Raw genomic sequence first — 21,814 nt, forward strand, 5'->3', positions numbered from 1 at the left:
GTTAAGTGGCACATTTTACTATTTGTCACCCTTACTCTGAAGCACTTATTAGACAGACACATATAGCCCATCCACCATCCATTATCCGTAACCGTTTATCCTGTGCAGAGTTGCGGGCAAGCTGGAGCCTATCCCAGCTGACTATGGGTGAGAGGTGGGGTACACCCTGATCTCTGGTGAGATCATCGCAAGGCTGACACACCATGCGTTTACATGCACATAGAGAAAATCGAATTTCTGCCGTAGCTCGACTGAAATCGAAGTTCTAAATGCCATGGAAACACCTTAGCTCGGCTGAAATCGAACTGAACTGGATTCCTCGTAATCGAGCTACGCGACCTAGATTATGTGATTGTAGCCGAGCTACTTAGTGCATGTAAACCCTATTGAGCTACGTAGTCGAGCTACTTACTTCAGCACTGCCCCTTCCGGAAGTGATGAGTGACGAGACCACAAGCAGGAAACACAACAGTCTCGGTCAGCATGACAACAGTAGTAGTAGCGAGCAGCAGAAGAGGTCAGGAGGAACAAGGAGAATGAACGAACGAAGAAGAGAAAATGGCGAGCAGAAACGTGCACTTCTGGAGCAATGAGGAATACTCTTGAATAGCTCTTCATGACGACAACCGGAAGTGTACCAACACGATGGGGCATGTAGCGCCACCTGTGGCTCGGGTGCACAATGTACCTCACACAATAGCTCGATTTCCTTGTGTGCATGTAGAATTGGATTTCTCTGGCACCCCTGCTGGGACCCTTAGCTCGATTACCGACAGCAGCTCGATTTGGATGTGCATGTAAACGCACTGACAGAGAATCATTCATACCTATGGCCAATTTAGAGCCAACAATTAACCTAACCTGCATGTCTTTGGACTGTGGAGGAAACCCACATAGACATGGTGAGAACATGCAAACTCCACACAAAGGCCCCCGTTGGCCACTGGGCTGAAACCCAGAACGTTCTTGCTGTGAGGCGACAGTGCTAACCACTACAGCACCGTGCCACCCACATATAGCCCATGAATGTCAATTACCTTTGACAACTTTTCATCTCCATTTGTCTGTCTGCTCCCAACGTAACTCAAGAAGTAGTAAACAGATTGAGATCATTTTGAGGAAAGGTGGGTCATGGGCCAAGGAACAATTGATTAGATTTTGACGCAAACCCTTCTAGTTAAAAATGTAACTATGGTTCTGTGAACCCTGGATAACTACCAGAGGAGGTAAGAACCACCTGTACACCTTGTGTACATGCGCGCACAATGTCCCAAAGTGACGTACCAAACAACAATAAAATTGTTGGAAGGTCTCAGCATGTGGGCGCACGTGTACAAAGGTGTCCAGGTGATCCTGGTTGTTCAGAGGGTCAATCTGAACCCATATTCAACTTTGTACATTTTAGATGCACTTTGTCCCACTAGCGGTGACTTGGTCAAGTAACAAATTATGGAGAATGAAATAAAGCCCTGGTTCCTTACTGTCAGTATCAGGGGTGTCAGGGAAGCACTTATCTATCACTTCCATGTATTTCTCTTCTGTGGTCAAAATAGTGCCTCCTGTTGTTGGCAGCTTATACAGTGGCGGTGCACCTTTCATAAAAGTCTGCAAAAGAGAGAGAGAGAGAGATTTGCTTACTAATTCTATAGTTGCCAGGACATTATTAGTCCATTTTTCTTTTGTAGAGGTGAAAAACTTGCCTCATAGCTTTCATGGCACTCCAGAGAGTAATTAGAACGAACCACCACAAACCTCTCCTTCCATTTCCTGTTATCATAATGGGCAATAGGCTCCCGGTAGATCACCTCTGTTTCCTGTGGGGGCTCCTGGGTCATTAAAGAAACACACAGAATGAATATTTGACAAAACTTATGTCTGTCACTTTTTTTTTTTTTGAGTTATAATAAAGCTTAAAGTGCTGATGACATGTTTTTGACATCTTTGGCGATGTTTTATAACATAAAAAGTAATTCCCGATGATCCATAAATTAATTCATGAAGGCACCTATTTTACAAGTTATGATAAACGCGGCTATTTGGGCAAATTTGACAGGGCTGCAGCACCCAGGAGACGGAGACGAAAGAGGAGGAGGAGCTATATGACGTCAGCGAAAGCACCTTCCTCCTAACTTACCAGTTTGTTGTTGATGCGACAGGTGTTCAGTTTGTCATTTTTTTTATATTTTATATATATATATATTTATATATATATATATATATATATATATATATATATATATATATATATATATATATATATATATATATAAATAAAAGTTATTATGCCTTCGCGTTGTGTTGCCGGCTTTTGCTCCAAAACCTACAAGGATGGGGTAAGTTTATTCAAGTTTCCCAGAGATCCCGAGCTGCATGCGAAGTGGGTGAAGCAAGTCAGGTGCACTTGTGACAAGTGGGAGCCCTCACCAACATCCGTCCTGTGCTCTGAACACTTCGATTTGGATTGTTTTGACACCCTTCCCAGCTTAAAAGAATCTCTTGGGTGTTCAGTTCAGCACAAACGTGTTACTACCATCAGCAGTGCCTACACAGTGTTGCCAGATTGGGAGGTTTCCCACCCAGTTGAGCAGTTTCAAGTGCATTTTGGTGGGTTTTGAACATATTTTGGGCTGGAAAACGTCAGCAGTATCTGTTGCCAGATACTGCTGAAGTTTTCCAGCCCAAAATATGTTCAAAACCCACCAAAATGCACTTGAAACCGCTCAACAGGGTGGGATTCCTCCCAATCTGGCAACACTCCCAGTATTCCGGAGGGGGTCTACTAGTAGCTATGCCGGATCCAAAGACAGTCCTCCTGTCAGAACACGTGTTGTGAAACGACATAAGATAAAAGGTATGTAGAGCTATAGATTCTACATGATAATCATAAATGTAATCATAAAGTCGGCGTGCTATCAGTCATGTATTTGCTTGTGAAAGCTTGCGGCTTTCATGTAACTGCCGCCTAGCAATGAGAGGCAAAGGGTAAAGAGGGTAGGCTATCATAGATTCTATTCGGAAGAGATCAACACAATTCTAGACTCCCAGAAGAGGAAGAGCTAGCACTAGAGAGTTCACCGGCGTTTTCATGCGCCATTTCCACTGAGTAGAACCAGAGTAGAACAGCCAGTGAACCGCAGCGTGTTCTTCCGCTGACGTCACAACATGGCCGCGAGCCACGGACCCAGTTTTCTTGCGCTGTGCAATTAAAAGTTGGATATTTGCGTAACAGCTTCTTTTCACGTAATTATAACAGAAATCTAACATGTTTGCCATGTTGTATAGTTTATTTAAGAAATTGCACAGAGTCATGTTCGTGTCATCAGCACTTTAAGCCACCTGAGACTAGTTAAGTCTCCAAGCAGTCCTTACCCGCTGTTTAAGGAGTTGAGTATGCTCTTGTTTGCGTTGTACCAACTCATCATGAACATGGGAGAGAAAGGCCAGAGTGTATTGCTTCTTGTAGATTGCTGTAAAATTCCTCAGCTCCATCTCAGTACACCCTGAAATACACACAAAAACACACTACTGAACAGCTACTTATTTACACACACACACACTTTTCTGCGACCGCATATCTGAGAGCACAATTTTTTATTTTTTTTTTAAATGGGCCTCGACTTGTTACAAGTATGAATAGGTGGGCTTTAGAGTAGAAAAGGTTGAGAACCCCAATCTATAAGGGGGGGGACAGGACCAAAAAAAAAAAACCCAACCAGGCCACCTTTATGCTGAGCAGACAAAATCAGCCACAGTATTTTAAACCCACCAATTTGCGAGCTTTATTTACTAATTCACAAACGTTTTCAGTACAAAAATTTTCTTCGCTGCTTAAACCTAGTGAAATACCACATGGAAAATATTGCCAAAACGGCAACTAAAAAAAAAAACAACCCACATGCTACAAAACAAATTCCCCTGACATTCCAGGACTACAATAGACTTGGAAATTCCATGATATTCCAGAAAATCCATGACCTGTGCAAACCCTGGGAGACATTTTATTAAAAAGATACCATAGTGTGAGTAGACTTTTAGAAATTGTTTTCGTTCTGTTTCTATTGCGAGCAGTTATAAGGGAATTATGGGATAGGGGAATTTTTTTTTATTGTTTGCATCTTAAATGTTTAAAATTGTACTACTTACACTTGAAATGTGTTTGGAAAAATACTATAATAAATAAAATTGATAAAATCCTCAAAACATTGCATCAAGATTCAAGATTAACTTTATTGTCTCACAAAGTGAGAAATTTGTTCTGGGCCATTCGCCCATGCTGCAGCCACAACACCGAACATACAATACAACACAATAACAAAACATACAATAGATATGCGCATCCATATCATACAAGGTGCCTAAAAGTGCAAGAAACATTGTGAATTTAAAAAAATAAAAAAAAATTTAAATAATAAAATAAATAAATAAATAAATAAATAAATAAATAAGAGAATGAAAAACACCTAATAGGTGTAATAAAATGCTAAAATTCTAATAAGTAAAAATACTAACCTGTGCAAAACAAACAACCACAAGTCATCTGTGCTCTGGTCTTATCTGACCTTGTTTACCGGCTTAATTGACCACAGGAACAAATGAGTTTTTAAATCTGTTCAGTCCGCAGTGAGGAACTCTAAACCTTCTACCAGATGGTAGCAGCTCATACTCGCCATGCATGATGTGTGATGGATCACAGATAATCTTATTTGCTTGTTGCAGAGTGGCCTGTTCATAAATACTCCGAATGGAGAAGTGCTCTTTAACACCAATAATTTTTCCAGCAGCATGAATTAGCCGAAGCAGTTTGTTCTTTAGCTGCACAGAGAGGTTACCAAACCAAGCTGTGATACTATACTGATCAGACTTTCCAAGACCGCCTTATAAAAAAATAAAAATAAATAAATCTTTGATCAACACCATGAATTCTCAGACGACGAAGAAAATGCAACCGTTGCTGTAGTCTGCAACAGAGGCTGTCGACGTGTGTCTTCCAGAGGTGAGTGCATGGTCAATAAAGACACCCAGATGTTTGTATGACTGCACCTGGGCAATGGCTTGATTATGGATGACCACGGGCCTGTGGTCACCCACTCCTCAAGGGTCGAACGCCATTTCTTCCATCTTATTCACATTCAGAATGAGGTGGTTATTGTCGCACCACTCAACAAACCTCTGAATTTCCAGAAAGTAGTCAGATATATCATGATTCTTTTTCAACAGTGATAAAATTGCAGTGTCGTCTGAGAACTTAAATGATGTGATTGTTTGTATAAAAACCTTCTACGCGCATCTGTGTCCAAAGTGAACAGAACCGGTGAACTCACGCATCCCTGTGGTGCACCTGTGCTCAGAGTTTTAATTTCAGATAAAGTTCCATTAACACTGACCCGCTGTCTACGATTTGTTAAAAACGAAAAAGTACCATTTAATAATAAAAGGATGAACATCAAAATAATTTAATCTGCTAATTAAAAGATGTGGCTGCAACGTATTAAAAGCTGAACTAAAATCAACCAATAAAAAGACGTGCAAATGAGCTAGAATCCTCCAAGTGCTTATTGATAAGGTGGGTCACAGCTAAAATGGCATCTTCAGTACTTCTGTTGCACTTGTAAGCAAACTGAAAGGGATCTACAAAAAAACCACTAACTTCGGTCTTCAAGAAATTGATCATGATTTTCTCAAAACACTTCATTACCAACGAAGTCAGTGCAACAGGATGGTAGTCATTATTCTCTTTACAGCTTGCTTTTTTAGGCACAGGAATGATAACAGAACTTTTCCAGAGATAGAGGGAACAGAACGAGTGTCTAGTGATTTCTGGAAGATGGGACACCAGGCTTCTGCCAGTTCTTTGCTACAGGACTTCAGTAGGCGCCCAGAGATGCCATCTGGACCAGAGGCCTTTCTGGGGCAGATGCATGAAAAAAAAGTCTCTCCACAGCATGCTGGTCAATACTCCAGGGCCTGATTCAGGTACACCATCCATAGCGATTTTCTTCTCATATGAGAAGTCTCGAGTCAAATCAGCAAAAAAAGTTATTCAGCTCATTAGCCTTTTCCTCATTTAACAGATTGATACACCTCTTAGCTGGAGTCATGTTTGTCATGGTTTTCATAGAGTCCTATAGTTTTTTAGTATTCATACCTGAGCAGTGAGATTCAAATTTCTCCCTCTCCTTCCTCCTAGCAGTCCTTAGTTTGTGATTAAGTTCCTTCTGCGTGTTTTTCATGCTTAGTAAGTCCCCATTCTTAAATGCTACTTTCCTCTGTACTATGCACTCTTTAATCTCCTTGGAGATATCTCATCTCATTATCTCTAGCCGCTTTATCCTGTTCTACAGGGTCGCAGGCAAGCTGGAGCCTATCCCAGCTGACTACGGGCGAAAGGCGGGGTACACCCTGGACAAGTCGCCAGGTCATCACAGGGCTGACACATAGACACAGACAACCATTCACACTCACATTCACACCTACGCTCAATTTAGAGTCGCCAGTTAACCTAACCTGCATGTCTTTGGACTGTGGGGGAAACCGGAGCACCCGGAGGAAACCCACGCAGACACGGGGAGAACATGCAAACTCCGCACAGAAAGGCCCTCGCCGGCCACGGGGCTCGAACCCGGACCTTCTTGCTGTGAGGCGACAGCGCCAACCACTACACCACCGTGCCGCCCTCCTTGGAGATATACAATTGATTATTTGGGTACATAGTGAGAGATTTTTGAGTTAACACATTATCTTTACAGAACTTAATATAATCGGTGATAGTATCTGTAGCCTCCTCTAGTTCCAGACGATGAAAGAGGTCCCAGTTGGTGCAAGAGAAGCAGCTTTTCAGAGTTTCTACACTATCATTGTTCCATATAGAAACAGTTTTAACTTGTGGTTTGTTGCTTTTAAGCAGGGACCTGTAAGTAGGGATTAAACGGACAGTGTTGTGATCAGAGGACCCTAAAGGAGGTTTAACCTTAGCAGTATAGGCGTTTTTGAAATTTCCATAACATTTATCCAATGTGGGTGGCACGGTGGTGTAGTGGTTAGCGCTGTCGCCTCACAGCAAGAAGGTCCGGGTTCGAGCCCCGTGGCCGGCGAGGGCCTTTTTGTGTGGAGTTTGCATGTTCTCCCCGTGTCCGCGTGGGTTTCCTCCGGGTGCTCCGGTTTCCCCCACAGTCCAAAGACATGCAGGTTAGGCTAACTGGTGACTCTAAATTGACCGTAGGTGTGAATGTGAGTGTGAATGGTTGTCTGTGTCTATGTGTCAGCCCTGTGATGACCTGGCGACTTGTCCAGGGTGTACCCCGCCTTTCGCCCGTAGTCAGCTGGGATAGGCTCCAGCTTGCCTGCGACCCTGTAGAGCAGGATAAAGCGGCTAGAGATAATGAGATGAATGGGATTTATCCAATGTGTTTTTACCTCTGGTATTACAGTTAACATATTGGCTGAACCCAGGTAAAGCAGCCTCAAGTTTACAATGATTAAAATCGCCTAGAATAAAACATGGTGCTTCAGGGGTGCGTTTCAGCTGTCTGTGAACACAGTCTGCTAGGATATTAGCTGCCTTAGCAGCACTACCCCCAGGCGGGATATATGCAGTACATAGTAAAATATTCCCAAATTCACGTGGCAGGTAGAAGGGTCTCAGGCTTAAACGTACCAGTTCAAATGTCGGGATTACAGACCGACTCTCTCATGGTGAACCGCGAGCACCAGAGGTTGTTGATGTAGACATGGGTGCCACCACCTTTGCTCTTGCCGGAGTTGTCATTCCCATCAGAGCGCACAAACGAGAAGCCATCTAGGGAAACTAGTGAGTCGGGCACGTCCTCCTGCAGCCACGTCTCAGTGAACACAAGCAGGCATGATTCCCGGTACTTGTGGAGAAACCTGGCATTAACTCAATCACAATGTTTCCACTCATGGAACCGAGCACATCTCCCTGCCATCTAAATCAGTGTTGATCTGAAGACTGGATGAGACACAGTGCCGTAGATGCACACAACAAACACTTAGCTTCTCAGAAGACAGCAGGTGAGTGCATCAATGCGCCTTACTCGTCACACTTTCCCATAAACCCTGTCTCTGCAGGCAAACGTGCTTCAACGCAAGCATAATCAGCACTTGCTCACACCAGGTCTACCAATCAAGAGAAGTTTTGCTCAAAATACCACAAGGATAAAAATACCACAGCTCCCTTCTCACCCTGTCTAAACAGCCCTGTTCAAAATAGCTGATTTGAGAGCCTATATGAGCCACTTTTCACCCCACCTTCCTCTTCTGGCAGCCAATCAGGTAACACTTTCATCAATATTCAGTCACAAAGGAGTTCTCGAGCCAAGAGTAGAGATGCGCAGATGAAGGGGTGGGACAATTCTAATGATCTCCTGGGATCTCTTATTTCAGAGATTGCAGGTTAGTAGGCACTCCAGATACCCAAATGTATCTGCACAAGCACTGAAATTTTCATACCATGTCCCCTTTAAAGCGACCACCTATACTCAAATTGGAATATTAATAAGGTTAAACTTCGTTAAAATTGGTCATTTTTATCCATTTTAACAATAAAAAGAGTGCTCTGAGAGCACAATATTCCCCGCTGGCAACTATATCTACAGTGGTGCTTGAAAGTTTGTGAACCCTTTAGAATTTTCAACATTTCTGCATAAACATGACCTAAAACATCAGATTTTCACACAAACCCTAAAAGTAGATAAAGAGAACCCAGTTAAACAAATGATACAAAAAAATATATATACTTGGTCATTTATTTATTGAGGAAAATTATCCAATATTACATATCTGAAGGGCGGCACGGTGGTGTAGTGGTTAGCGCTGTCGCCTCACAGCAAGAAGGTCCGGGTTCGAGCCCCGTGGCCGGCGAGGGCCTTTCTGTGCGGAGTTTGCATGTTCTCCCCGTGTCCGCGTGGGTTTCCTCCGGGTGCTCCGGTTTCCCCCACAGTCCAAAGACATGCAGGTTAGGTTAACTGGTGACTCTAAATTGACCGTAGGTGTGAATGTGAGTGTGAATGGTTGTCTGTGTCTATGTGTCAGCCCTGTGATGACCTGGCGACTTGTCCAGGGTGTACCCCGCCTTTCGCCCGTAGTCAGCTGGGATAGGCTCCAGCTTGCCTGCGACCCTGTAGAACAGGATAAAGCAGCTAGAGATAATGAGATGAGATATGAGATTACATATCTGAGAGTGGCAAAAGTATGTGAACCTTTGCTTTCAGTATGTGGTGTGATCCCTTGTGCAGCAATAACTGCAACTAAACGTTTCCGGTAACTGTTGATCCGTCCTGCACACCGGCTTGGAGGAATTTTAGCCCATTCCTCTGTACAGAACAGCTTCAACTCTGGGATGTTGGTGGGTTTCCTCACATGAACTGCTCACTTCAGGTCCTTCCACAACATTTCCATTGGATTAAGGTCAGGACTTTGACTTGGCCATTCCAAAACATTAACTTTATTCTTTAACCATTCTTTGGTAGGATGACTTGTGTGCTTAGGGTCGTTGTCTTGCTGCATGACCCACCTTCTCTTGAGATTCAGTTCATGGACAGATGTCCTGACATTTTCTTTTAGAATTCGCTGGTATAATTCAGAATTCATTGTTCCATCAATGATGGCAAGCCGCCCTGGCCCAGATGCAGCAAAACAGGCCCAAACCATGATACTACCACCACCACCACCACGTTTCACAGCTGGGATAAGGTTCTTATGCTGGAATGCAGTGTTTTCCTTTCTCCAAACATAATGCTTCTCATTTAAAACAAAAAGTTCTATTTTGGTCTCATCCATCCACAAAACATTTTTCCAATAGCCTTCTGAATTGTCCACGTGATCTTTAGCAAACTGCAGCTGAGCAGCAATGTTCTTTTTGGAGAGCAGTGGCTTTCTCCTTGCAACCCTGCCATGCACACCATTGTTGTTCAGGTGTTCTCCTGATGGTGGACTCATGAACATTAGCCAATGTGAGAGAGGCCTTCAGTTGCTTAGAAGTTACCCCAGGGTCCTTTGTGACCTCGCCGACTATTACACTCCTTGCTCGTTTGGGATGGACGCAACAGGATAGAGGAGATTGCACTTGAGTTTGTGAGTTGTAAAGACAAAAACAGGGACAACATTACCTGGAGGTAAAAAAGAGTAAGAATAATACTTCAACAGAAGAATGAAGATGATACTTAACCAGGAAGAAATCCTGTCTATTCATTACAATGTGTCCATAAACCAGAGAAGAGAAGAATCACTTCAGATGCATCACTTTAGCAAACCCTGATTGGGCTTTTAAATAAATTGGTTTATAGTACAGTATGAGCAGAGCATTTCCCAATATCTTATCACATTAGGATCATACTGACTGGATGGTGATCCATCATGTTATTATAATTTCTGAAAAGCAACAAACTTTAAAAAAAAAAAAAAAAAAAAAAAAAAAAAAAACCTTGATTGTTCCTCCTCGCAAGTATAACTCAAAACCACTACCCACCAACCTACAACGCTTCACTCTACCACCCGATGCGACGGCAATTAAAACTGGAAATGTTGAGAGAACTTAGAAGTTTGAACATTCTAAAACAAAAAAAAGTAAAACGTGTAATATCTTGACTATTCAATATTGAACACGTTGCACTATTTCCAAGTCCCTCTTTAAATTTATGCAATTCAGCAATATCCCATGAGAGGGAGTGCTGAACATCAGCACAGCTGTGATTGGGTCACAGTACCTAATTAGCCATAGCCAATCACAGCTGTGCTGATATTCAATACAACAGTACGACCTCTCATGCAATACCTATTTTATACAACAGACTACACACTCACTGGCCACTTGAATAGGAACTTGTTCTTGATTCTAAGATTCCTGTTCTTGGCTACAGGAGTGGAACCCAATGTGGTCGTCTGCTGTTGCGTGCTGAGATGCTTTTCTGCTCACCACAGTTGTAAAGAGTGATTATACGAGTTGCTACATCCTTCCTGGTAGCTTGAACCAATCTGGCCATTTTCCCTCTGACCTCCCTCAACAAGGCGTTTGTTTCCACCCACAGAACTGTCGCTCACTCAGTGTTTGTTTTTTGCACCATTCTGTGTAAACTCTAGAGACTTGTGTGTGCAAACCCCAGGAGATCAGCAGTTTCTGAAATACTCAAAACAGTCCATCCGGCACAGACACCCATGCCGCAGTGAAAGACACTTTGAGATCACAATTTTTCCCATTCTGATGTTTGAAGTGAACATGAACTGAAGCTCTTGATTTGTATCTGCATGATTTGATGCATTTTGCTCCTGTCAAGGGATCGGCTGATTAGAGAACTGCAACAAACAGCATGTAGATGAGTGTACCTAATATAGTGGCCAATGACTGCATAAACAAGAAATTAATAGAGTAAGTGACATTTTGGACACAATATGGCCAAAAGTTTTTCATTTTTGCTCCACTAGTGGATATAGATCCCGATGGAGCCACACTTACTTTATAGCGTTTCAATTAGCTGGCTAACTTGCTCACATTAATTTGTACATTCCCATTAAAGATGCTTCTGGTAAAACTGGCGTCCCTTCTTCCATTTCATCTTCACCTGTCAAGCTTTCATATTTTAAGTTAAAAATGATACTCCTGAAAAAGTATCGATTGCCATGTCCGCTGATGTCGCAAACAACTGCAGCAACCGTGAGTGGAATTTTACATGCAGGAAACAGACAGGTGGACTGAAACACACAGTAAAACATCCCAGTACTGTTATGGGAAATATCAGCACTCTTGGAACGACACTCAGTTGATCAAATTAGTGCACCTGAACTACCTGATGCATAATGGGATACTGACGATGTGAACTCCATTGTACAGAAGGTCAGATTTTCAGCGAGTCTTATGCCTCCTGTTGAAGTGTGTGTTCACACGACACTTGGATGGATTCCATCCAACACGGATCATCAGTTTTTGCACAAACTTTGTACGTCAGCTTGAGTGCACACGGTCATCAAAGCAAAAAGGGGACATACCAAGTATTAAATCAAGAAATTCATATAAAAACTTCTTAAAAGATTCTCCTTTTCACAAGTTATCACCAATAATATCGTTTCACTAGTGGTCTCAGACTTTTAGACCCCACAGTACATCTCATATCATCTCTATCCGCTTTATCCTGTCCTACAGGGTCGCAGGCGAGCTGGAGCCTATCCCAGCTGACTACGGGCAAAAGGCGGGGTACACCCTGGACAAGTCACCAGGTCATCACAGGGCTGACACATAGACACAGACAACCATTCACACTCACATTCACACCTACGGTCAATTTAGAGTCACCAGTTAACCTAACCTGCATGTCTTTGGACTGTGGGGGAAACCGGAGCACCCGGAGGAAACCCACGCAGACACGGGGAGAACATGCAAACTCCGCACAGAAAGGGCCTCGCCGGCCATGGGGCTCGAACCCGGACCTTCTTGCTGTGAGGCGACAGCGCTAACCACTACACCACTGTGCCACCACCCACAGTACGTATTAAATAAATTGTAAGTTTGAGACTAATGCTAAGAGGTTTAGTTTATAATCATTTAGTTGTAATATTTATCACATCTACATCCCCAAAGTTGGGACACTCTATAAGCTGCAAATAAAAACAGAATGAATTTGCAAAATCATGGAAACCCAATATTTCGTTGAAAATAGTACAAAGACAATATATCAAATGTTGAAACTGAGAAATTGTATTGTTTTTTGAAAACTATTGGCTCATTTTGAATTTGATGTCAGCAACACGTTTCAAAAAAAGTTGGGACGGGGCATATTTACCACTGTGTTGTATCACCTCTACTTTTAACAACACTAAATGTTTGAGAACTGAGGAGGCCAACTGCTGTAGTTTTGAAAGAGAAATGTTGTTACATTCTTGACTGATATACAATTTCAGTTGCTTAACAGTTCGGGGCCTCCTTTGTCGTATTTTGTGCTTCATAATGCACCAAAAAGTTTTACATGGGAGACAGGTCTGGACTGCAGGCAGGCCAGTTTAGCACCCGGACTCTTATGACGGAGCCATGCAGTTTTAATATATGCAGAAAGTGGTTTGGCATCGACTTGCTGAAAGAAGGAAGGCCTTCCCTGAAAAAGATTTTGTTTGGATGACAGCATATTGCTCTGAAACGTGTTTATATCATTCAGCATTAATGATGCCTTCCCAGATGTACAAGCTCCCCATGTCATGTGCACTAAATGCACCCTCATACCATCACAGATGCTGGCTTTTGAACTGTGCACCGATAAGCCGGATGGTCCCTCTCCTCTTTAGCCTGGAGGACGTGGTGTCCATGATTTCTAAAAAGAATTTCTACTTTTGATTCGTCAGACCTCGGGATAAATTTTCCACTTTGCCTCAGTCCATCATAAAAGAGCTCAGGCCCAGAGAAGATGGTGGTGTTTCTGGATATTGTTTATATCTGGTTTTAACTTGCATTTGTGGATGCAGTAACGAACTGTTTTCATAGACGATGGTTTTCTGAAGTGTTCCTGAGCCCATACAGTGATTTCCACTACACACACACACATCTGCTTTTAATGCAGTGTCACCTGAGGACCTGAAGATCACAGGCATCCAGTGTCAGTTTTCAGCCTTGTGTCTTGCATACAGAGATTTCTCCAGATTCTCTAAATCTTTTAATGATATTATGTATCATAGATGATGTGATCCCCAAATTCTTCGCAATTTTACATTGAGGAACGTTATTCTTAAATTGTTGCACTGTTTGCCCACACAGTCTTTCACAGAGCGGTGAACCCCTCCCCGTCTTTACTTCTGAGAGACTTCGCCTCTCTGGGATGCTCTTTTTATACCCGATCATGTTACTGACCTGTTGCCAATTAACCAAATTAGGTTTTTTAGCATTACACAACTTTTTCAGTCTTTTGTTGCCCCGTCCCAACTTTTCTGATACATGTTGCTGACATCAAATTCAAAATGAGCATATATTTAAAAAAAAATAAAATAAAATCTGTTTCAACATTTGATATGTTGTCTTTGTACTATTTTCAATGAAATATAGGTTTTCCATGATTCGCAAACCTTCACATTCTTTTTTTATTTATATTTTACACAGTATCCCAACTTTTTTTGGAATTGGGGTTGTAAAAACAGCCAAATTGTACTCCAGTAAAGCCGTGACTTGTCAAAAGTGGACAACAATTTACAACTAACTGTCCATATTCACTGTTAAATAAATGTAGTTAAATGGGCCTTACAGTTAAATGTATGTATGTAGTGTTCCCCCATTATAAGATTAAAAATAAACCAAATATAAAGATTAAATATATTACTAGATATTTTCACAAAGCTTAATTTCTTCTACTAACAGTTTTTAAAAATTTAAAGAGGTGCTGCACACTTAAATGTGTGTGTTTTTTTTTTTTTTGAGCTGTAAACTAAATGATATGAATGCATTGTGATGAAACATCAATGCTGGCATTAATCTTGACAAAATAAACATTTGTATTTTTTTAAAATGCCATTTAATGGGTTGAAAATGGCAAAATAAGTCATCTACTGATGAACTCTTGAACCTTGAAAGGCTGATGCTGACAGAGTCGACCATTTGGTACTTCTCTACGCCATGAAATTTGGGAGTCTGTAAAACACAACTATATATTTGAAAACGAGCTATCAAGACTCCTCATTCATAATAGCTGACGCACCCCCAGACCCCCTTGCTCAACCCCTTCCCTGCTTTTTTTTTTTTAAAGCATTTTTCTAAATGACAGCGGGTGGAGTTAGGCTCAGAGCGGCGTTGAAGTTACCCTTGAAGCATTTATTTCTAGAAATAATCAAAATGATCAGCCAATAAAATCAGCAAATATAAAACTTGTAAATTTGAAAAAAATCTAGACAGGTTTAATAATCTTAAATTTGTTTATGATACTCATAATAGGAAATAATACATTTAACTATAAACCATGAGTTTCATTTGCCAAGATGTTTTTTTTTTTTTTGAGGTGTTATCCATGTCCACTCGCAGCACTCTTCCAGTGAAAAGTCTGAACTAAATCAAGATACAATCACATGCAGTATACATTATTTTTTTCCCTTTATAACTAACCACCAAATGCAGACTGCATGTACGGGAGTGTAGATGTTTGTGGGAGTGTACACGTTTTGCTGGTTTGAGATGTCTGGCATTCCTGAGCCATGAAACCAGTCCCAGATGACAAGGCTGCATTAGGCATTCACACCTGACCTGCAGGGCCAGTTCTGCCCTTACATACCTTATACACAGGTTTCACCTGTGATATAGAACCTCCAAAACAAACACACACACGTTGTTAAACGGGCTATACACAAACTGACTTGACACATACAGAACTGCTCTAATGTGTCAAATAGGGATGGATAAAAAGTGGTCTGCTCACTCTTTCTAGAAGTGTAAAGTGTAATACGTGGCAGAATGATAAGGAAATAATAGATAACTGTGTGTAAAATTTACCCAATGATTTAACGTTTCCATCCTCACTGAAGGAACACACAAGGTACAAAGGCTTCGCGAATAAATAATGAAATTGAGATTTTCGACCAGTGTCCCCGTACTCTCCATGACCGTCACTCCCTCAGTTGGCGATTTTGACGTCTTGATGTCATTTGGAGGAACGGTGTTCATTCTTCCTGTACAGTTCCAGAGATCTGCAGAATCTGTGCCGAGGTGAACTGAAGCTCTTCTGGCAACTCACATCATACTAAGACACTTTATGCTGGTTTTACAGCCTGTATTAATACATCTGCAGTGCTGGAATGTACCCAAGTACATTCATTCAAGGTACTTGGACTTTACTTGAATCTTTCCCTTTTACACAGCTTTACACTTCTACTCCACTACATCACAGCGGCAAAGATTGCACTTTGACACCACTACGTTTATCTGACATTTTTTCAGATGACAATTTTTCATCGCCTTCCTTTCTAGTAAAAACAGTGCATCTCCAAATGTACCGATTTTGAAAGTTTATCACAAACTAGAGGATTACGTATTCCTCAAGTCTTCCACGGGCTGAGAAAATTGTTCTTAAGCTAAAGAAACTATTGAATAAATAACCCTCTCGGATCAGCTGCAAAATACATCACCACCACCACAAATAAAAACAGGGCTGTTTTACCGAGCTCATGAAAATGGGACTATTTTAGAGATGTACTGTACCTGGTTCCCACAGGACAGCGACACTACAAACATATGAGGTGCTTATAAAATATGAAGCTTTGCTGTAGATTTAACTATCCAATAATAAATATAAAGTAATTAAAATGAGCTCAACCTTAAAGAGCCATTCCACCATTGGATGTATTCTTTGGCATAAAATACAATATATTTTATGACAACATGACTAGACAGAGAAATCTTTTAGCTTCAAAATGATATATCAAACATAATTTTTTGACAACGACAAGTATATTAATTTTGCGACCAAAGTCACCTACCCTTTTAATTTCCGCGCGGTAGTGAAACGTGATGTCATCGGCAGGTTCCCCTTCTTGTGTACCACGTGTCGGTCTATTTTTAGACCAGGAAACCCCCAAAGTGAGAGTCTCATTTCGCCTCGTATATGGGGGCCAAAAAAAATTGCGAAAAATTGAGTTAATCTTTCAGTTAGCTAGATTTATTGGTATTAGCTAGATTTATTGGTATTATTTTTATCGCGGGCGGCACGGTGGTGTAGTGGTTAGCGCTGTCGCCTCACAGCAAGAAGGTCGAGCCCCGGGGCCGGCGAGGGCCTTTCTGTGTGGAGTTTGCATGTTCTCCCCGTGTCCGCGTGGGTTTCCTCCGGGTGCTCCGGTTTCCCCCACAGTCCAAAGACATGCAGGTTAGGTTAACTGGTGGCTCTAAATTGACCGTAGGTGTGAATGTGAGTGTGAATGGTTGTCAGCCCTGTGATGACCTGGCGACTTGTCCAGGGTGTACCCCGCCTTTCGCCCGTAGTCAGCTGGGATAGGCTACAGCTTGCCTGCGACCCTGTAGAAGGATGGGGCGGCTAGAGATAATGAGATGAGATTTTTATCGTGTTCTATCTGCCATTGCTGATATGTGCCACGTCACACGGTACACAAGAAGGGGAACCTGCCGATGACATCACGCGTGGAAATTAAAAGGGTAGGTGACTTTGGTCGCAAAATTAATATACTTGTCGTTGTCAAAAAATTGTGTTTGATATATCATTTTGAAGCTAAAAGATTTCTCTATCTAGTGATACAATTTATACATGTTGTCAAAATATATTGTATTTTATGCCAAAGAATACATCCAATGGTGGAATGGCACTTTAAACATCCACAGCAGTAAAATGCAACATACACATGAATGCAGCCTTATTACATATAGATGTAAAATAACAGAACCCTGACAAGGATAGTTTTACTTAAAGCAAGTACATTTTGCTGATAAAACTTACTTTTACTTAAGTCAGGTTTTGAATGCAGGAGTTTTGCCTGTTGTGGAGTATTTTCATAGTGTAATATCAGTACTTTTACTTCAGTACTTCAGTACTCTTGTATGTAGTTTATGGCCATTTCAATAAAATGAGGTGTTTTCTATTCACAGGTGAAGACTTGAGTCTCTAGACGTTAATTAGTCAGTGAAAGGATTTATTACAGCCATAACATCACTCAAATTAGTTTTTTCTTAGCGTTTTGGCACAAAAAAATACACTTTTCTGCCCCTGTAGTCAGCTGGGATAGGCTCCAGCTTGCCTGCGACCCTGTAGAACAGGATAGAGCGGCTAGAGATAATGAGATGAGATGAGATGTAGAAGACAGTGTTTGTGTATGAACTTGTAGCTAATGGAGCTGTTTACAAAAACACTTGATTTGTTTCTAGACCTGACTTTAGCTTCCTGAAGAAAAAAAAAAAGTGTGCTAATAAAGTGTGCTAGACTGACCTTTAATGAAGTTTAATTTATTTTCATCCAAAAGGCTGGAGGATAATCCCATAATGGCGGAGTTATTAGTATTTAAGCTGCTCTGCTCTCAGGTTTTCAGGTGAAGCTGCATTTTTTTTCTCTCTCTCAGTCAAGCTTTTAAATCTAACCTCGCACACCTCTGCTCTCGGCTCCGCCCACCGCCTTTAATAGCCAATGGCTCTGTCCCAAATGACGCAGGTGAGCTTCTAGGTTTCAGGATGCTCACTAGCGCCCTCTGTGATCCAAAACGCCTCAACCTGGAGCTTGGGGGCGGGGTTACACTTGGTTGGCCGAGTATCACATGATCAGTAAGGCGCCGATTCGATTAAATTCACGATACTACATTCCAGTGGCGGCTGGTAGTCTTTCAAACAGGGGAGGCTGGTCGGTTACGATATTTCCAGATTCTAAAAGAAAAAACATCAATTTTGCCCATATTCTTTCCTCTGATCTGGCTGATTGTTGGCAGCGTCACAAACTGTGAAATAACAGGTTCTTTTGGCCCACTAGCCTACTGTCAGAGGCGATTCTAGGGTCTGGTGGGGCCCCAAGCAGAAATCCCCCCCCCATCAACAAATTCTAAACAATATAGTTTTTTTATTTCACAAGTTACAAATTGTGAAGTTACGAACACATGCAGTTCAATAAATCAACAACAAATTGTGAACAGTAATGTTTTTTTATTTCACACGCTACAAAAAGTGAAGTTACAAAAAGTTACAAATCCATTACATTGATTTAATATTTCCATATTATTTTAACAATTCTTCAAAAACACAGTTCATTGTTTATTGTAGACTAAAACCAATGGAATAGTTTAGTTTACACAAATGATTTGACACTGCAAAATCTGCACTGGTTGATTGCTGAAAAAATACTTGGTTTATGCAGAAATGCAGTTGCAGCTACAAATAAATACACGAATAAATAAAGCCAGACGAGTGGCCTGTCATAGATTGCCTGATGACAGCTTTCATCTCAGCTTTCACCTCTTCAAACCACTAGTGTCCAATAATATGCCAAATTTCAAAACAATACATGCATTAAATTTTCCGGTTTGAAAATATTCGAGTGTCTTCCTCTAGCTACGTTGGTCCCAGCCTGATAACGATGGTGGTAGTTATTTATCTGCTGCTAGGGCTGACCAATCACACTGTATGGGCATGCATGGCACACCGTGCGGTCTGTTGGAGAGCCAACTTAAGTTAACTAACTTTGCTGTCAAATTAAACCAGGCAGTGACTGTAGTACAGTCATTAAAATCAACAAAAGAAAAGTATGGCCATGCTAACGCGAGTGAAACTAGACTAGCACCATTATATAGCACTACATCATTCATTATTATTTCGACTGACTTACCACTGTCTTGCTTTCTTCTCTCCTCTTCCTCTTTTTTCTTTTTACATTCCCGGGTGGATAGCTCCTCTTCATTTTCTTCTTGACGTCGTAATTACAAGAATAGCTGGTTTATGTACGACAGGCACAATTTTCTATTTGCAGGTTAATACGCGCAATGACTTTTCAAAACGCAAGTGTCAAATCTCGACTCTCTTTCGCCACCTAGTGGATCAGGAGCCCCAAGCAGCTGCCTGCCTTGACTGGTGACAAGATGCGCCTCTGCCTACTGTCCAATATACATGATGGTGGTGTTGGGGGGGTATATTTTAACATTTTATATTTTAAAATTGTGGCATGTTGTTTAAAAATTGATCATTATTGAAAGCAGCTCTTTGTCAGGAACCTCAGCAGTAGAGCTGGGTGCCACACATTTCATTCAATGACACTTTCCCTATATTTTACTTACTTTGACTGAGAAATGTTTTATTGACAATTTTGATAACCCTTCACTTTTAATCCAGGTCTGTAGTGTGAAATGTTCTCGGCTGTGTTTTTGTTTAAAAATGTTTTCCAAATTGTAGCAGTGTTTAATTCATATCCAGAAAAATATATATTCCAATATAATATACTCAGCATAAACATTTTAAATAGATTCTATATTTTTGGTCCATCCATGACATATTACTAAAGTAGCCTATTTACTGTTGTTGATGTGGGTCACTTGCTGTTAGCCAATTCACTTTCTCGTACCAGGAGAGCTGAAAGGAACGAGTATTATTCCCTACCTTTTTCACCAAGTCAATTTGAGGCGTTGGTCTACCCTGCTCTTTAATTTTAATTTTTTCCTCGAAAGGAAGACTGGCAAATGGCTTCGCCAAAATTAAATCAGCAATGCTTGGCATCCGTGCGCAGCTTTCTTGCTAGCTGACTAGCCCCCTCAAGTTCAAGTTCAGTCACTCAAATAAACGAAATTTCTGGAACTAAGATAGCAAACTTGACAACACTATATTTACACTTTATTTACAATGAAAATATATACAAACTAAAAAAGCTGGTAGAAACCGTATGTAATGAATGAAATCGAAATGTAAGCTGATCTCTTACAATACACCACAGCACTTGCGAATCCGCATGGGACTGAACTGAAATTCACCGCTGCCTGTCTATATTTGAAACGAGCTGTCAATCAAAGAAAATATCCAGCCACTTTCACCAATCACCAGCCTCCTCGCGGAAACTGCCATGTCCCTCCCACTGTGAGGCTGGGAGTCCGTGGGCGGGCATTTTCGCAGTATTTGTCCAATAATCGTCTTGCATTTTGAGATTGAAAAGCGCAGGGCTCCCAAATGCCATTGAAGTCCACTGAGGCTGGGAATCCGTGAGACTCCGTGGGCGGGCGTTTTCGCAGTATTTGTCCAATAACCGTCTTGCATTTTGAGATTGAAAAGCGCAGAGCTCCCAAATGCCATTGAAGTGCACTGAGGCTGGGCTGCATCGCGCTGTCACGAGGGGGAAAAACTCACGCACACATTAAAGTTATAACGGAATGATTTCGCACTGTAGTGGGTTGAGCCATGGGCGCCGCCAGGGGGGGAAAGGTTAGAACAATTCTAGGGGCCCAGCACTGCCATGGGGCCCTTTAAGGGGATGATAATATGCTTTTAATGATTTTAATAAGACTTTTGAAATAACAACAATGCAATATTCCATCTGGTAAAATGAGCTAATTGAACAAGGTTGTCTATTTCTTGAGTTCTTCAACATATTGTCATTTAACCCTCCCCCTTTTGTGAAATGGTACGGTCCAGTTCTGGTAGAAGCGCGATGCGTTAAATCTGTGTGCTGATCAGTGCAACGCTACTTGCTGCTGTGTCGCGGTGCAGCAGCCAGCCAGCCAGCCAGCAGTGGAGTGCGTACAGTCTATGATCGCTAAATATGAAGAGTGGCTGTCAAAAACGTAAAGAAAGGCAGCTGAAAGCTGAGAGGGACCGGAGAGGCAGGCAACTGGTCACTCAGTTTTTCCCAAAGAAAGGTAGCTATCGCTCACGTGTGTTCAAAATATTAGCGAATGGTAAATGAACAGTATGAACGTGGTTGGATTAGCCTATCAAGAGAACACTTTTACAGTTTGTACAGTGACATTTTTTCCATTTTAATAACTGAACTGACTTGTGTGATAAACAAGATGAAATATTACGTTATGCTGGTGCTAATAACTAGTGCTAATAACCAGTTTCATAACTAATGGGATGCCCTAAATATGCACAGATTCAGCCTCAGGGGGACCTCCGCCCTACCAAACCACTGAACCCCCCTTTGGAGAAGGAGGTAAGCAGCAATACAACCCATAAATGCTTTAGGATTGAAGTTTTTAATGAGCGAGCGCCATATACAGTTTGCTAGATTAAAGTGTTGCTAATAACGGACACCAGTCAAGTGTTTGACATGGTTACGTCACGTCAACTTTTTCTATGATTTATTAGCAGTCACATCACACATTTCACTACCAATTGTCCTAGCACAAGAAGGCATGTGGCAAAATCTTGCATTTT

General features: G+C 41.5%; 1 protein-coding gene across 2 annotated transcripts in view; it reads right to left on the bottom strand.

The window, feature by feature from the left end:
* niban1a (niban apoptosis regulator 1a) overlaps positions 1-19,441 on the bottom strand; it is a 33,685-nt gene extending 14,244 nt beyond the window's left edge. The window contains exons 1-4 of one of the 2 annotated variants that reach the window (XM_060917435.1): positions 19,284-19,441; positions 3,370-3,500; positions 1,701-1,826; positions 1,482-1,605 (exon numbers count right to left, since the gene is read on the bottom strand). In XM_060917435.1, the coding sequence (XP_060773418.1) occupies positions 1,482-1,605; positions 1,701-1,826; positions 3,370-3,489 (370 nt within the window). In that variant the 5' untranslated portion in view covers positions 3,490-3,500; positions 19,284-19,441. Of the gene's footprint in view, positions 1-1,481; positions 1,606-1,700; positions 1,827-3,369; positions 3,501-17,903; positions 18,021-19,283 lie in introns of those variants that run through there. The other variant, XM_060917434.1, reaches the window with a different exon arrangement.
* Positions 19,442-21,814: the final 2,373 nt, after the last annotated feature.

This window comes from Neoarius graeffei, chromosome 3 (genome assembly GCF_027579695.1).
Source record: "Neoarius graeffei isolate fNeoGra1 chromosome 3, fNeoGra1.pri, whole genome shotgun sequence".
NCBI classification, from domain to species: domain Eukaryota; kingdom Metazoa; phylum Chordata; class Actinopteri; order Siluriformes; family Ariidae; genus Neoarius; species Neoarius graeffei.